The 16,157-nt window shown below is 32.3% G+C and overlaps 3 protein-coding genes across 3 annotated transcripts; 2 read left to right on the forward strand and 1 right to left on the reverse strand.

Annotated features, from left to right (window-relative positions):
• Positions 1-1,162: 1,162 nt before the first annotated feature.
• LOC123895747 (glutamate receptor 2.8-like) lies at positions 1,163-6,151 on the forward strand. The gene is made up of 5 exons (XM_045946236.1): positions 1,163-1,448; positions 1,957-3,320; positions 4,021-4,337; positions 4,545-4,950; positions 5,223-6,151. Exons 1-5 carry the CDS (start codon positions 1,163-1,165, stop codon positions 5,805-5,807), a joined length of 2,958 nt encoding a protein of 985 aa, XP_045802192.1. The 3' UTR covers positions 5,808-6,151.
• A 1,217-nt stretch (positions 6,152-7,368) lies between these two features.
• Positions 7,369-13,465, forward strand: LOC123899628 (glutamate receptor 2.8-like). The gene is made up of 5 exons (XM_045950802.1): positions 7,369-7,726; positions 9,676-10,961; positions 11,203-11,515; positions 11,621-12,030; positions 12,613-13,465. The coding sequence occupies exons 1-5, from the start codon at positions 7,453-7,455 to the stop codon at positions 13,189-13,191; spliced, it is 2,862 nt and encodes a 953-aa protein (XP_045806758.1). The 5' UTR covers positions 7,369-7,452; the 3' UTR covers positions 13,192-13,465.
• A 1,925-nt stretch (positions 13,466-15,390) lies between these two features.
• On the reverse strand, positions 15,391-16,127 carry LOC123899462 (dirigent protein 15-like). The gene has a single exon (XM_045950596.1). It carries the CDS (start codon positions 16,125-16,127, stop codon positions 15,549-15,551), a length of 579 nt encoding a protein of 192 aa, XP_045806552.1. The 3' UTR covers positions 15,391-15,548.
• Positions 16,128-16,157: the final 30 nt, after the last annotated feature.

Consider the following 16,157-nt stretch of genomic DNA (forward strand, 5'->3'; position numbering starts at 1 on the left):
GGGAAGTTATTTTTATTTAAAAAGAATTTTTTTTCTTTTTTTTAATTAAAAAATATAAATAACTACTTTTTTTTAATATTTCTTAATTGTGTGATAAATACTTAAGCTATAATTAATTATTTTTTAGGAAGAACCGTGACATGACATGCATGTATAAAGATTAAGAAATTTCTATGAAGCTGACATGCATGATGATTGATGGTATAATAATTAAGAAAAATGTTATTTAAACATAAATTTTTAACAAAAATACAATAAAATTACACTTTTTACTTTATTTAATATTTGTTGCACACATCGATATCCGTGTTGTGAGTGGAGAAAAAATGTGTTGTATTTTTGTCCAACTTTTTTGTGTTTATATAACACACCTCAATAATTAAATAATTATCTGTGCATTGATTTTATATGAAGACCTAAGAGACTTCTTCACATTAGAAAAAGCCAGACGAGATATAAATTTAATATAAATTTATATAGTGAAATAATATATTATTATTTTATTCTATGTGTCTATTTTAAGTGTGTATTAAACTAATAACATATAATATTATAAAAAAAATAAACTCATGAATAAATTGAGAAAATATAAACTCGATGTATAACCTAGAAATTAAACTCAAGTGATTAATCAACTTACTCGAAAACGAATTGTTTTAAAGAATTGCTATCAATTTTTTGTAGGAACAATTCTATGTATTAAACTGAGAATATATAATATTTTTTAGTTAAAAAATAAAATGAATAAATCAAGAACATATAAACTCAAACTCTAAGAGATTGGTCAAGTGATTCAAGAAGACATGTCTTGAGTTTGAGTACACAAAGTCCCGAATGTTCCGCCAATGCCTTTAGATCTTCTTCTCTGTCTATAATCGTAGCATCATAGCCGCACCCTAAATTTCTCTCATGAAAAGATATATAAAAAATCTAAACTCCAGCTTTCACAAGGAGAAAAGTTAGCCGATATGTGTGGATGAGTTGGTGGGTGTACTTTTCAATCGACGACTATAAAGATGCTTGTGCGTATAACAAACCCAAAGTACACTTGGTGCAACCGATCCTCAATTACCATGAACATATATGAAAACAATATATATATTTCTATATCTAGAAGGATTGATGCCACATACTCCATTAACTAACTAAGAACGATATATATATGATGAAGAAGGATAATCCAATTAGCTTTATTTACTTTGTCATATTTATAGTTACTTGTTGGTGTGTTCTGTTGGGTGGAATGGCACAAACTAGAAATGAGAGTAGTGTTGTTGTCAAAGTTGGAGCTGTACTTGATGTTACCAATGGAACGGTTGGGATAATAGGATTGAGCTGCATCAACATGGCCCTCTCAGATTTCTATCACTCTCATTCTCATCACAAAACCAGAATCCAAATTATCGTTAGGGATTCTCACAAGGACGTCGTCACTGCCGCCGCACAAGGTAAGTAATAATTACTATTTGCACCTCTTAATTTCGTATCTTTTAGCTACTATACCCTCCATAAATTTGAAGCTTTAATATATATACACCAGTAGTTAGGGTTGGAAATAGTCCAGGGCGGCCTATAAGATCTATGGCCAAGCCTACATAGGAACATGTCAAGTCAGCCTAATTTGTTAATTAGAGCAGGGTCAAAACTTTTTTATAAGTCTATTTAGTTATAAAAATTTCAGATATCAGACCATTAAAAAAAGTTTTTTAGGCCTAGGATGACTTATTTAATTAAATAAGAATAATATTTTTATAACTTTTATTGTAAAAAAATAAATATTTTTACAACTATTATTATTATAAACAGACTCAAATCTAAGAATTAAACATATGATAGGCCACATATCAGGATCAAAACATCGATCTTTATAATCTACAAATAGACAATAAGAAAAATAGTCTCCGGATGTAATTTTTATATTAATTCACTGTAATTATCATTTTGGCTAAATTACAGCTCTGGATCTCATAAAAAATGAGGAAGTGCAAGCAATCATGGGACCAATAACCACAATGGAAGCAAATTTTGTGATTAAACTAGGAGATAAAGCACACATACCCATTGTAACATTTTCAGCAACAAGCCCTTCACTAGCATCACTTCAAAGTCCATACTTTTTCCAAATATCACAAATTGATTCAGCTCAAGTTAAAGCAATCACCTCAATTGTACTAGCTTTTGGATGGAAACAAGTTGTCCCAATTTACATAGACAATAGTTTTGGTGAAGGACTCGTACCTTATTTAACCAATGCTCTTCAACAAGCCAATATCCAAATTCCTTATCTAAGTGCAATTTCTCTTTCAGCCACAGATGATGCTATCACTCAAGAGCTTTATAAAATAATGACTACTATACCTACTAGAGTATTTATTGTGCACATGACACCAAATCTTGGCTCTAAGCTTTTTGCCATGGCAAAAAAAATTGGGATGATGGGTGAAGGCTATGTTTGGATAGTAACCGATAGTATGGCTAATTTGTTCAATTCATTGAATTTTAATGTGTGGGAATCAATGGAAGGAGTAATTGGTGTGAGGACATATATTCCTAGAACTAAAAAGCTAGATGATTTTAGAGTTAGATGGAAAAGAAAATTCATAAGTGACAATCCAACACTTGTTGACATGAATTTGAGCATTTTTGGAATATGGGCTTATGATGCTACAATTGCATTAGCAATGGCTATTGAGAATGTTGGAATTGGAAACACAAAATTTGGCTACAATAACACATCAAACAATTATTATATGCCAAATTTTGAAAAGTTTGCTATTTCACAAAATGGTGAGAAATTGAGGGAAGCTTTGTCAAACACTAGCTTTAATGGTCTTAGTGGTGATTTCAGTGTTGTTGATGGGAAGTTACAAGCATCAATATTTGAGATAATTAATGTGATTGGTAATGGAGAAAAGAGGGTTGGATATTGGACACCAAATAAAGGGTTGACTAGAAAATTGGACACAAAAGGCCTAATGAGCAATAATAGCACATATTCTAGTTCTAAAGATGATCTTGGATCAATCATATGGCCAGGGGATGTGTACTCTATTCCAAAGGGATGGGAAATTCCTACTATTGGGAAGAAGTTGAGGATAGGTGTTCCAATTAAAAAAGGAGATAATTACATTGGATTCCTGAGAGTAACATATGATAATAGTACCAATAAAACAGATGCCACTGGATTCTCTATTGATATCTTCAAAGCTGTGGTGGATGTTTTGCCTTATGCTTTACCTTATGAATTTTTTCAATTTGCAAAGCCTAATGGTGAAATGGCAGGAAACTACAATGACTTAATTGCTCAAATTTATTATGGGGTACTCTTCTTTTCATATAATACCTTCTCATGAATCCTCTTATATATACAGGAATGATCCTTTCATCATGATATTATAAAATAACTTATCTTTTAAAGTTTTTTATCGAGTAAATAATCAAATTAGTCATTGAAATTGTAAAAATTGATTAAAATAATACCTAATTTTTACAAATTGAAAAATATATCTTTACAACTTAAAAATGTCATTCAATTCCAAATAGTTCATTGGTCAATTTATACTGTTAGAAGCTATGACATGACGCATAAACTGATTATTTAGCTTCTCCAAATTGATCAAGTTGTATTGGAGTTCCACATTGCCAATGTTTCCGCTTCCCAGGCTATTGGCCCTATATATGTGTTTGGACATCCTCATCCTTTGAGCTAACTTTGAAGAGTGAAATCCAAGCCCATTTAACATATATACATATCATTGCTACCACGCTAGGGACTAATATGTCTATGAAATTTCGGTCTCGCAGGAACTGATTTGCCAGTAGTTAGTCCCTGTAGAATTGCAATTACTTGAAACTTTGTCTTTTAGATTAACTACTTGTTTTCATAAGCAAACTCGTCTATAGTGAGATGAAATCAATGTACATTGTGACATGCTCAATTATTAATATACTACATATGTACATACATTTCTTACTTTTCTCTACTGAAATGAATAAAAAAAATTGATTTTGGATTGACAGAAGTATGATGCAGTAGTGGGGGATGTAACAATCACCGCTAACAGATCCAACTATGTCGATTTCACAATGCCATACACAGAATCTGGTGTATCAATGGTTGTTTCAACGAAAGACAACAGGAGGAAAAATGCATGGGCTTTTTTGAAACCACTGTCATGGGGTCTTTGGGTAACATCAGCTTGCTCATTTGTATTCATTGGATTTGTTGTATGGATTCTTGAACATAGAATAAACAACAATTTCAGAGGACCACCCTCTCATCAGATTGGCACAAGCTTATGGTTTTCCTTCTCAACTATGGTCTATGCTCACAGTAAGTATCACTCGTCAAACACACACACACACACAAACTATTAGATATTATGTAATTAGAACTTATTTGGTTAAGCCATCCTAGGGAGCTAATGAAAATAAGATGGAAACAACTTATGGATATCACAAGTATTTTTGCTAGTAGGTTAGCTCAAATAAGTCAATCCAAATAAACACATAATGTTAAACATCTCCTTTTTATGACACAGGAGAGAAGTAGTGAGCAACTTGAGTAGATTTGTGGTGGTTGTGTGGATTTTTGTGGTTCTAATTCTAGTTCAAAGTTACACTGCAAGCTTGACTTCACTCTTAACAGTTGAACAACTAAGGCCAACTATTACAGATGTTAACCAACTTCTAAAGAATAAAATGAATGTTGGCTATATCAAAGGTTCTTTTGTTTATGGAATTTTGAAGGACTTGGGTTTCCCAGACTCTCAGCTCATTACTTATCAATCACCTGAAGAATGTCATGAGCTTTTCCTAAAAGGAAGTGTAAATGGTGGCATTGATGCAGCTTTTTTTGAGATTGCCTATATTAAACACTTTCTTGGAACCTACAGTTGTTCAAAGTATGTCATGGTTGAACCAAGATATAAAACCGGCGGTCTTGGCTTTGTAAGTTTTGTTAACTCTCTCTCTCTCTCTCTCTCTCTCTCTCTCTCTAATTATATCGCTCCCTAATAATTTTCAAATTAAACCAGAAAATATATTTGGTTTTCTCTTGTGTCAATGTTTTATAAAATGGACTAAATTGGTAATCGAACATCAGCTAAGAATCAAGATATAACCAGTTCATACAGTTGAACCATACATCAGAGGTGTAACTGGTTTGATTTTAAAACATTGATTGTGAATACTGAATTGACCTTTGTGGGTTGAATGTGTAGGCCTTTCCAAAAGGTTCGCCTCTTGTAGCTGACATTTCTAGGGCAATTCTAAATGTGACTCAAGGAGGCAAAATGAGAACAATTGAGAATACATGGTTCAAAGAACCTAGTTGTCTACTTTCTAATTCAGAAATGTCCTCTAATAACAATCTTGGACTTGAAAGCTTTTGGGGACTGTTTCTCATTGCAGGGATTGCTTCCCTATTAGCACTCCTAATTTTTGTGGTAACATTTCTATATCAGCACAAACATATTTTGTTAAACAATGATCCGAGTACTTCAATATGGCAACGAGTATGCATCTTGGTAAAGATATTTGATCAAAGAGACTTGGACTGTCACACATTCAAGAAAAGTGAAAATAAAATTGAAAGCAGTAATACTCATCATAATAATGATTTAGGTGCAATTGAGACCTCTCCAGGTACACATTGTCCTCCTAGTCCATCTAGTCAAACTGAATCAAATGTTTCGGTTTATGACGATTTTAGTTTTAGTCCCAACACAGAAATAGATGTTGTGCAAATAACTTATCAAGAAGTTGATCTTGTGAACAACCGTGAAATTAACTCCCGAGCAACATGACTTCATCAACTATTGTAACATCCAGTTCCTAATAATTGTATAGCTTAAAGATTAATTTTATGTCTCAGTTGTGATAGCTCATTGACAAAGATATAGAAATTGGCCCTCTCTTTGGTACTGTAAAAATGATATTAATTACTTTTTTTTTTTACAAAAGAAGCAGTTACTTTTGGAAGAGGTTACCTGGTATCCTTTGTATAGTTTGATCTTCATTTTCTTGCCATGGCTTCGACCATTTGATTCACTTACCAGTCTTGAATGTCATCACTGTGTTTCCTTATGAATTTATATCAAAAGAGGTAGTAAACTTTGGTCTGAACTCTGAACTGAATTAAAGGAGTGAGTTTTTCTATTTTTTTCAATGTAAAGGAGTGGTGGAAAAGATAAGACCCTTCGACGAATTTGTGGTTAATTGATGTTCACTTCCAGAGATGAAAATGTAATGAGAGTAGGCTTAATCCCCCTCTTTGAAGCATTTCATCAAACAAACATCAATGTTCCATTAAGAGCCAATTTAAAATGGATCCATCACAATATTTGTGCTCGTGGAAGCTACAGATTTCTCTGATTGTATCACTTGCAGGCTCATCGCTAGTGACAACAACAACAACGGAAGCGGCAACCATGGATTCATCACCAGTGAAGTGGTCTGGTAGACGTTACAGAACATGACCTCTCATGCCCCATATCCGGCGTCATTTCAATCACGACAATCGCATCCTCAAACAAGAATTTACAGAGAAGTTTAATTTTGAAAAAGTTTTCGCTTTAACTAGCATTTTTTTTGTTTACAAGCTGAGGATCGAACCTAGGACCTGTAGCATACTACCCAAATCTCTCACCAATAGACTAAACCTACCGGCTTGCTTTAACTAGCATTTTACTTCTAGAAAATTTTAGACATATGTATTATTACTTAATTATTGAGTGAAATTTTAAAATTTGTCAAATACCTCTCTGAAATTTGGAAATAGGCAATTATTCTACTAAAATTGTAAAATGTCAATCAAATTGCCCCTTCGTTTACTCCGTCTATATTTTCATGACACGGCTGTTAACTGCATATGTGACACCTTTCAACGTGACACCATGTCGCATGAGAGGCATAAAAAATAGACAGAGTAAACGGAGCAGAAGAAAATTTGATTGACGTTTTACAATTTTAAGGATATTTGCCTATTTCTAAATTCTATGTTGTATTTGACAAATTTTAAAATTTCAGGGGGTATTTGGCATTTCACTCCTTAATTATTCTATAAATTACTAATGTATTTTCAAATGGAACTTCTATGGTACATTTGAAAATTTGAATGTATCGATAAATTAAGACATTAAATTAACAATTATTTTTATGAATAAAAAAATTATTTGCCGATAATTATATTTTAGAGATAGTAATTTCATAAGAAAAATCTACACTAAATTTTTACATTTTTTCATAAAAAAAAAATTGAATTGACTATTATGAGAAATAAAAAGATAAAATGTGTGGATATGATTGTGTGTACTTTTCAATCGACGACTATAAAAGATGCTTGTGACTTAGCTTGTGTGAGTATAAATAATTCAGAGTACTACTTGGTGCAAACGACTCAATGCTTCGTTAATAACTAGCTTAGCCACATACAAACTCAAATTAAAATCGATGGTGAAGATGAATAATCCCTCAATTATGATATTCATGGTTATAATAACAAATATGTTGGGTGGTGGAATGACACAAATTAAGAATGAGAGTAGTGTTGTTGTCAAAGTTGGAGCTGTACTTGATGTTAGCAACGGAACATTTGGGAAGATAGGATTGAGCTGCATCAACATGGCTCTCTCAGATTTTTATGACTCTAATTCTCATCACAAAACCAGAATCCAAATCATCGTCAGAGATTCATATATGGACGTTGTTACTGCCGCCGCACACGGTATGTAATAATTACTATTTGCATCTCTTAGTTTTCGTTCGTTTCATGCATACTATGAAATATTGTCCGAACTATCAACACAACATTAGAATGTGAGTTTTTGGAGTGTAAAATATTTTCAGTTAATCAGCACTATCATTCCCTTCACATAAGGCAGCACTCTTTATGTATAAGAGATTGAATACAATAAAGACTCATAAGGATATCCTCTTGAATAAACTTTAGAGCCGTTTCGAAATCAAACTCGCAAATAACATTTTCAAAACCATGATTCCAAGCAATATATCAAGGTGATAAAAAATGACTTGAAGTTTATCATTAATATTATAAGTCAAACTACAATTTTCTGCTATTAAATCTTGTGATCCAATCTCCAAAAGTGTTTATGGTCCTGAATTATTTTCCAAAAAAAATAAATAGCGACCCAATTGAATGAGACGTGTCCCGCAGGAGACGTCCAAAACATTTGTTTTCTAATTACCTAGCTTACGGAAGTGTCACTTGTATTCTATTGACTTTAGTTTATCACTATATTAATGTGAAAAATTTATTTAAAATTAAATATTTAAAAATTTATTATATAATATTGTTAAAATGTAAGTGGAATTATTGTGTTAATTATTTCTTGAAAACTTATTTATTCAATTTTTAATATTTCAGTGACAAATAATAGTCTCGTGTATATTTTTAATAAAAAATTAGAAATTTTATTAGGAATATCTAGGAGTAAGTTTGATACTAATTAATTTCATTATATTATTATTAATGGTTTTTTGACGGGATATTATTATTAATGGTTAGTACATAGTAATATTGTTTATGTTTCGTTTATAAAAAAAAAATTGTTTATGTTTTTTTTTTTAATGAAAAATATTGTTTATATTTCTTTTTTTTTATAGCGTATTTTTTTTCTATATTTCTATTTGTATGCGATCTTTTCTTATTTTTTCTATATTCATTCAATAATTTATTTATTGACTAAATTTTCTATTATTTTTTATTATTTTTTTTCTCCCTATTTTTATGTATAGATTGTTATGTTTTGTTCCTATTTATAATTTATTTTAATTTGTTCCTATTTTTAAGCATATATTATCTTGTAATGAAGGATATAAAACTTGCAATATAGTTAAAAGTAATAAGCATAAATTAGTTACTTTGGTAGTAATTGATTTTAATATATTAGTAATAAATTTTCTTTCATCTCCATCCGTTTAGTGTCTTCTTCTCTCCTTCAATTCAAACCGCGTATAATATGAACAATGACTTTTATAATTTTATTTTTTTGGTTCAATGACTTTTATAATATTATTTTTTTGGTTACAACTTTTATAATATTATTAGGCTACTAGATATTTTTATGACAAAACATATTTTAATTATTTTCCTTGGTTCCCACACAAAATAATACAAACTCGCTCATTTCTTTTTCTTGATAAATACAAACTCACTCATTTCTCTACCACAAATCTCTCTCTAATAAAATCAACCGTACTATTTGAATGTAATATTGATATTTTTATATTAATTAATAACTCAATTTAGCCATTGTATTTGACTTCAATAGACACCTCAGAGAGTCATAGTAGTCCCCATAAGCTTAGTTCACTTAGTAGACACATTGCGTTATAAATGTAGGAATTGTGGTTCGAACTCCGGACACTTTACTTATCCACCTTTCAAGTGAAGTTTCAGACTACTTAACAAAAAAAAAAAACACCTCATAGTATGACCTAGCTGTGTCTATAGAGTTCTTCGTAAGACTAGTTTGTCGATTACTAGATTGAATATGATTAATTTGCTTTAGTTCTTCCTTCTGATGATTCTGCACGTGCAACAACTTAAAATATCTCCTAAATAAATGTTGCATGTTGCATGTTGCATTTTCTCTTAATAAAATAAATATTTATTATGTACCAAAAAAAAAATTTATTTAATTTGTGATGCAGCTTGGGATCTCATAAAAAATGAGGAAGTGCAAGCCATCATGGGACCAAGATCAACAATGGAAGCAAATTTTGTGATTCAACTAGGAGACAAAGAACAAATCCCCATTGTAACTTTTTCAGCAACAAGCCCTTCACTTGCATCACTTCAAAGTCCATACTTTTTCCAAATATCACAAACCGATTCAGCTCAAGTAAAAGTCATCACCACAATTATCCAAGCTTTTGGTTGGAAACAAGTTGTCCCCATTTACATAGACAATAGTTTTGGTGAGGGACTCGTATCTGTTCTTCAACAAGCTTATATCCACGTTCCCTATCTAAGTGCAATTTCTCTTTCAGCCACAGAGGATGATATAACTCGAGAGCTTTATAAAATAATGACTACTATATCCACTAGAGTATTTATTGTTCACATGTCCCCAAATCTTGGGTCTAAACTTTTTACCTTAGCAAAACAAATAGGGATGATGAGTCAAGGCTATGTTTGGATAGTAACCGATAGTATGACTAATTTATTCAATTCATTGGATTTTAATGTGAGGGAATCAATGGAAGGAGTATTGGGTGTTAGGACTTATATTCCAAAAACAAATAAGCTAGATGATTTTGGAGTTAGATGGAAAAGAAAATTCATAAGGGACAATCCAACACTTGTTGACATAAATTTGAACATTTTTGGAATATGGGCTTATGATGCTACAATTGCATTAGCAATGGCTATTGAGAAAGTTGGAATTGGAAACACAAAATTTGGCTACAAATTGAGTGAAGCTTTGTCAAACACTAGATTTAATGGTCTTAGTGGTGATTTCAAAGTTGTTGATGGGAAGTTACAAACACCAATATTTGAGATAATTAATGTGATTGGTCATGGAGAAAAGAGGGTTGGATTTTGGACACCATATAAAGGGTTGACTAAAAATTTGGACAAACACGACATGAGCAATAATAACATATATTCTAGTTCTAAAAATGATATTGGATCAATCATATGGCCAGGGTATTTGTACTCTATTCCAAAGGGATGGGAAATTCCTACTATTGGGAAGAAGTTGAAGATAGGTGTTCCAATTAAAAGTGGAGATAATAACTACACTGAATTCTTGAAAGTAACATATGATCATAGTACCAATACAACACAAGCCACTGGCTTCTGCATTGATGTCTTCCTAGCTGTGTTGAAAATTTTGCCTTATGACTTGCCACATGAATTTGTTCCATATGCAAACCATGAGGGTCAAATGGCAGGAACATACGATGACTTGATCTCTCAACTTTATCATGGGGTAGGTACTCTCTTTTTATCACATATTCCTTTTTTTTATCATGAGCATGTCTCAAAATCTTAATATAATTCATATAGAAAAAAAATAATAATATTGATATAATATAAACAAAATAAATTTTGCAGTACTTTAAATTGTTTAAATTTTGTTCACATTTGTCGATTAATTAAGTTCCATTATGTTTGCACCGTTACCTTTTTCTCTTCTCTATAATAGATGTTCCAAATTCCAATCATTGCAGACGTATGATGCAGTAGTGGGGGATGTAACAATCATTGCAAACAGATCCAACAAAGTTGATTTCACAATGCCATACACAGAATCTGGCGTGACAATGGTTGTTTCAATGAAAGACAGCAGGAAGAAAAATGCATGGGCTTTTTTGAAGCCATTGACATGGGATCTTTGGGTAACATCAGGTTGTTCATTTGTATTCATTGGATTTGTTGTATGGGTTCTTGAACATCGAATAAACAACGACTTTAGAGGACCACCCTCTCATCAGATTGGTACAAGCTTATGGTTTTCCTTTTCAACTATGGTCTATGCTCACAGTAAGTATCACTCATCAAAACACAAACTATAATTCATTAGATATCACAAGTATTTATGCTAGTAGGTAAGCTCACTTTATGTTAAATATCTCCTTTTTATGACAGGAGAGAAATTAGTGAGCAACTTGAGTAGATTTGTGGTGGTTGTATGGATTTTTGTGGTTCTAATTCTAGTTCAAAGTTACACTGCAAGCTTGACTTCACTCTTAACAGTTGAACAACTCAGTCCAACTATTACCGATGTTAAGCAACTTCTAAAGAATAAGATGAATGTTGGCTATATCAAAGGTTCTTTTGTTCATGGAATTTTGAAGGACTTGGGTTTCTCAGATTCTCAGCTCAAGACTTATCAATCACCTGAAGAATGTCATGAGCTTTTCATAAAAGGAAGTTTAAATGGTGGCATTGATGCTGCTTTTGATGAAGTTCCCTATGTTAAGCACTTTCTTGGAACTTTTAGTTGCTCAAAGTATGTCATGGTTGAACCAAGATATAAAACCGGTGGTTTTGGCTATGTAAGTTGATATAACTCTCTCTCTCTCTCCCCTCCCTCCCTCTCTCTATCACTGCCTTTTCAACAATGTTTTAAAAATTGGACCGAATCAGTTCCAACCGGCCAGTTTGTTTGATCTTAGTTACATCGCGATCAGGTTGAAACAAATTGAACCAGCTCAATTGCAGTTAATTCAACTAGTTTTTATTTATTACATATTTAATTGATATCTTTTTACATTTTTAATACATTTTACTTTTTTTTATTTATTTGTCATCAGGTTCAACTTTTTTTTTTTTAACAAAGAATAGTGTTTTTGTATTATTACTTTTTCAGCTAAAGTAGCATAACATTTTTTTTTTCTTTAAATAGACAAAGGTGCCTTTTTATATAAAAATAACGTAAAAGGGAGGAAAATTACAGAACATGGGGAACTAGACCAAAACCCACGATAAATAAGCAAGGACTAAAACAACATATGTCTCGTTAAAAACCTTAGTGAAGGGAAAAAGAGTACAGACCGAAAAAAAACCTAGAGTTTAGTTTTTAAAACATCGTTTGTGGGTAATGATAATGAATTGACTTGTGGATGATGAATTTGTAGGCTTTTCCAAAAGGTTCACCTCTTGTGGCTGACATTTCAAAGGCAATCCTAAATGTGACTCAAGGAGACAAAATGAAAACAATTGAGAATGCATGGTTCAAGGAAGCTATTTGTCTAGATTCCAATACAGAAATTTCCTCTAATAACAATCTTGGACTTGAAAGCTTTTGGGGACTGTTTCTCATTGCAGGGATTGCTTCCCTATTAGCACTCCTAATCTTTGTGGTAACATTTCTATATCAGCACAAACATATTTTGTTAAATAATGATCCAAGTACTTCAATATGGCAACGAGTATGCATCTTGGTAAGGATATTTGATCAAAGAGACTTGGACTCTCACACATTCAAGAAAAGTGAAAATAAAATTGAAAGCATTAATACTCATCATGATGACGATTTAGGTGCAATTGAGGCTTCTCCAGGTACACATTGTCCTCCTAGTCCATCTAGTCAAACTGAATCAAATGTTTCAGTTTATGGCGATTTTAGTCAAAACACAGAAATGGATGTGGTGCAAATTACTAATAAAGAAGTTGCTCCTGTGAACAACCGTGAAATTAACTCCCAAGCAACATGACCTCATCTACAATTGTAACATCCATCCAAGTGCATATAATTGTATAGCTTAAAGATTAATTTTATGTCTCAGTTGTGATTATAGCTCATCAACAAAGATATAGATATTGGCCCTCTCTTTGGTACTGTATATATCAAATGATATTAATAGAAGCAGTTACTTTTATATGACTCAAAAAATTACTGGATCATAAATTATGCTATCATCATATGAGTGTAAATGTGATGCATATCAAATGAGTTAAAGAAAATATCCTTCTAACTGTGTCATCAAATGCAGCTTGTGCTTCAACCAAAATTATAATTAAATGTCTTTTATTATTAATTAAGAGTTGAACCACAATTGCCTTACATTAGCAGTAACACGTTTAGAACGATGGCAAAATCGTGTCAAAAAAGTTATTGGCGTCGAATCTGACACATCCCCTGGTTCACTTAATTATAAAAAGCAAACTCTACAATCTACATATATATTTTATATCAGCTGCAGAAAGCAAAATCACTTTTGAAGAGGTTACCTATTATCCTTTGTAGCTCCTGTTGAAGTTGTGGTACTTAGCTCTTGGCAAATTAATGAGGCCTAAAACAGCTGACAATTGCTTCTGGGGTGAAGAGGTTTGATTTATTAAACGATCCTGAAATTCGCTTAATTTCCACTACTTTTTATGTTATAAAAGACAATTCATACCAGATTTTGGGGGAGGACTTCACATATTACTAGACAGAAGATTGAAAGCGATCGAGAGAGGGAGAGCAAGTGTGGAGAAGCTTGAGGAATAAGGTTAGATTCACACAAACCACAAATAGAGAAATTCGAAGTTAAGTAATACGGTAGATCTCTCGTCGTTTGTCAGAAACAAAAACATATGAAGATCAATAGGTAAAGATATCAATATTAACTTGAACATATGCAATTGATCACGAGAGGTCTAATCTCAACAATTTAAACCAAACCCTTAACTTAGAACGATATAACTCTAAATAAATAATACATAAAGAAGAAAATTACCAGTGCAGCAGAGAATGTCAGCTGATTACTTATCAATCACCGAGATTTTCCTAAAAGGAAGTGTAAATGGTGGCATTGATGCTGCTTTTTTTGAGGTTGCCTATGTTCAGCACTTTCTTAGAAGTTATAGTTGTTCAAAGTATGTCATGGTTGAACCAAGATATAAAACTGGTGGTCTTGGCTTTGTAAGTTAACTCCCCCCCCCCCCCCCCCCCCCCCCCCCCCTCTAGCATATCTCTCCCTAATGATTTTCAAATTAAACCAATAAATATCTTCAATTTTCTCTTGTGAGCAATGTTTTAGAAAACTGAATTGGTCGGTTAATCCCGTTGAATCGGAAATCAGCTAATTCGCTGGTCGGTTTGATCCTAATTACATGCATGTAGTTAAGTTGAATCAAATAGAATTGAGATATATAACTGGTTCATACAGTTGAACCATACATTAGAGGTCTCACTGGTTTGATCATCGATCTGATTTTAAAACAATGATGAGGATGCATGGTTCAAAGAACCTAGTTGTCTAGTTTCTAATTCAGAAATGTCCTCTAATAACAATCTTGGACTTGAAAGCTTTTGGGGACTGTTTCTCATTGCAGGGATTGCTTCCCTATTAGCACTCCTAATCTTTGTGGTAACATTTGTATATCAGCACAAACATATTTTGATAAACAATGATCCAAGTACTTCAATATGGCGACGAGTATGCATCTTGGTAAGGATATTTGATCAAAGAGACTTGGACTGTCACACATTCAAGGAAAGTGAAAATAAAATTGAAAGCAGTAATACTCATCATCATGATGATGATTTAGGTGCAATTGAGGCCTCTCCAAGTACACATTGTCCTCCTAGTCCATCTAGTCAAACTGAATCAAATGTTTCAGTTTATGGCGATTTTAGTTTTAGTCCAAACACAGAAATGAATATTGTGCAAATAACGAATCAAGAAGTTGCTCCTGTGAACAACTGTGAAATTAACTCCCAAGCAACATGACCTCATCTACAATTGTAACATCCGGCTCCTAATAGCTATATTGATTCAAGATCAATTTTATGTCTCGGTTGTGATAATAGCTAATAAACAAAGATATAGAAATTTGTACTGTATATATCAATTAATATTAATAGGCTCTTATATGACCCAAGGATTTACTGTATCATAAATTATGCTTACATTAGCAGTAACACATTTAGAACGATTGCAAAATGGTATCAAAAACGTTAGTAGCATCGAATCTGCAGACACTAAGAGAGGAAAAGTATAGAAGAAAATTACTAGTGCTGCTGCAAAGAACAAAAGGGGAATATTATAATAATTTCTCTTATTTAAAACTTATGAAACACTAACTAGTAATGAAGAACAGTAACATTATACTCAAGAATGGCATTACTAGGTATAGGATCAAAAAAATGTGTCTTACATTCAACAAAACCTCTAGCCAATCTAAATTTACCTCTTCCACCAACAACAGCAAATTCGCGATTCGGTTCAGTAATAGGATTCCTTGAAAAAACACTAATAGAACTACCTTTAAATTTCCCTTTTGTAAAACCAAAATCAATGTACATAACAATTGTCATATCTTCACTTTGACTTGAAGATATATAAAGACCTTGTGCATTTCCAATCACTTTTGAACTTTCATTTGGTCCCTCTCTTAAAAGATCATCAATTGCATATAAATGACCAAATGGTGTTGTTGATTTGTATCCAATGGTTATGTTTGGTTGCGCAATTTGTACAGCTGTTGGTTTGTTTCCGTTTAGAATGTCGAAAAGGTAGAAATGAAGATGTGTTACTTTCTGTTTTTTTAGATGAAGACTGTGTATGCTTTTTTCTGAATGGTATTTTGAATTCACCATCACTGGTATTGTGATGCTGCATAAAAATAAAGCTAAAATTATGAGGATTGATTTGTTCTCCATTTTTTGTTTGATACAAAATATCTCTATTGT

This window comes from Trifolium pratense, linkage group LG7, assembly GCF_020283565.1.
Source record: "Trifolium pratense cultivar HEN17-A07 linkage group LG7, ARS_RC_1.1, whole genome shotgun sequence".
Classification (NCBI taxonomy): domain Eukaryota; kingdom Viridiplantae; phylum Streptophyta; class Magnoliopsida; order Fabales; family Fabaceae; genus Trifolium; species Trifolium pratense.

What these genes read in the sequence shown, in the direction of transcription:
- LOC123895747 (XM_045946236.1), top strand. Translation starts at nt 1,163, where the DNA reads ATGATGAAGAAGGATAATCCAATTAGCTTTATTTACTTTGTCATATTT. An exon ending in TTGCTCAAATTTATTATGGG is followed by an intron (nt 3,321 to 4,020) that starts GTACTCTTCTTT and finishes TTGGATTGACAG; the next exon opens with AAGTATGATGCAGTAGTGGG. An exon ending in ATGGTCTATGCTCACAGTAA is followed by an intron (nt 4,338 to 4,544) that starts GTATCACTCGTC and finishes ATGACACAGGAG; the next exon opens with AGAAGTAGTGAGCAACTTGA.
- LOC123899628 (XM_045950802.1), top strand. Translation starts at nt 7,453, where the DNA reads ATGGTGAAGATGAATAATCCCTCAATTATGATATTCATGGTTATAATA. An exon ending in TCTCTCAACTTTATCATGGG is followed by an intron (nt 10,962 to 11,202) that starts GTAGGTACTCTC and finishes CAATCATTGCAG; the next exon opens with ACGTATGATGCAGTAGTGGG. An exon ending in AACTATGGTCTATGCTCACA is followed by an intron (nt 11,516 to 11,620) that starts GTAAGTATCACT and finishes TTTTTATGACAG; the next exon opens with GAGAGAAATTAGTGAGCAAC.
- LOC123899462 (XM_045950596.1), bottom strand. Translation starts at nt 16,127, where the DNA reads ATGGAGAACAAATCAATCCTCATAATTTTAGCTTTATTTTTATGCAGC.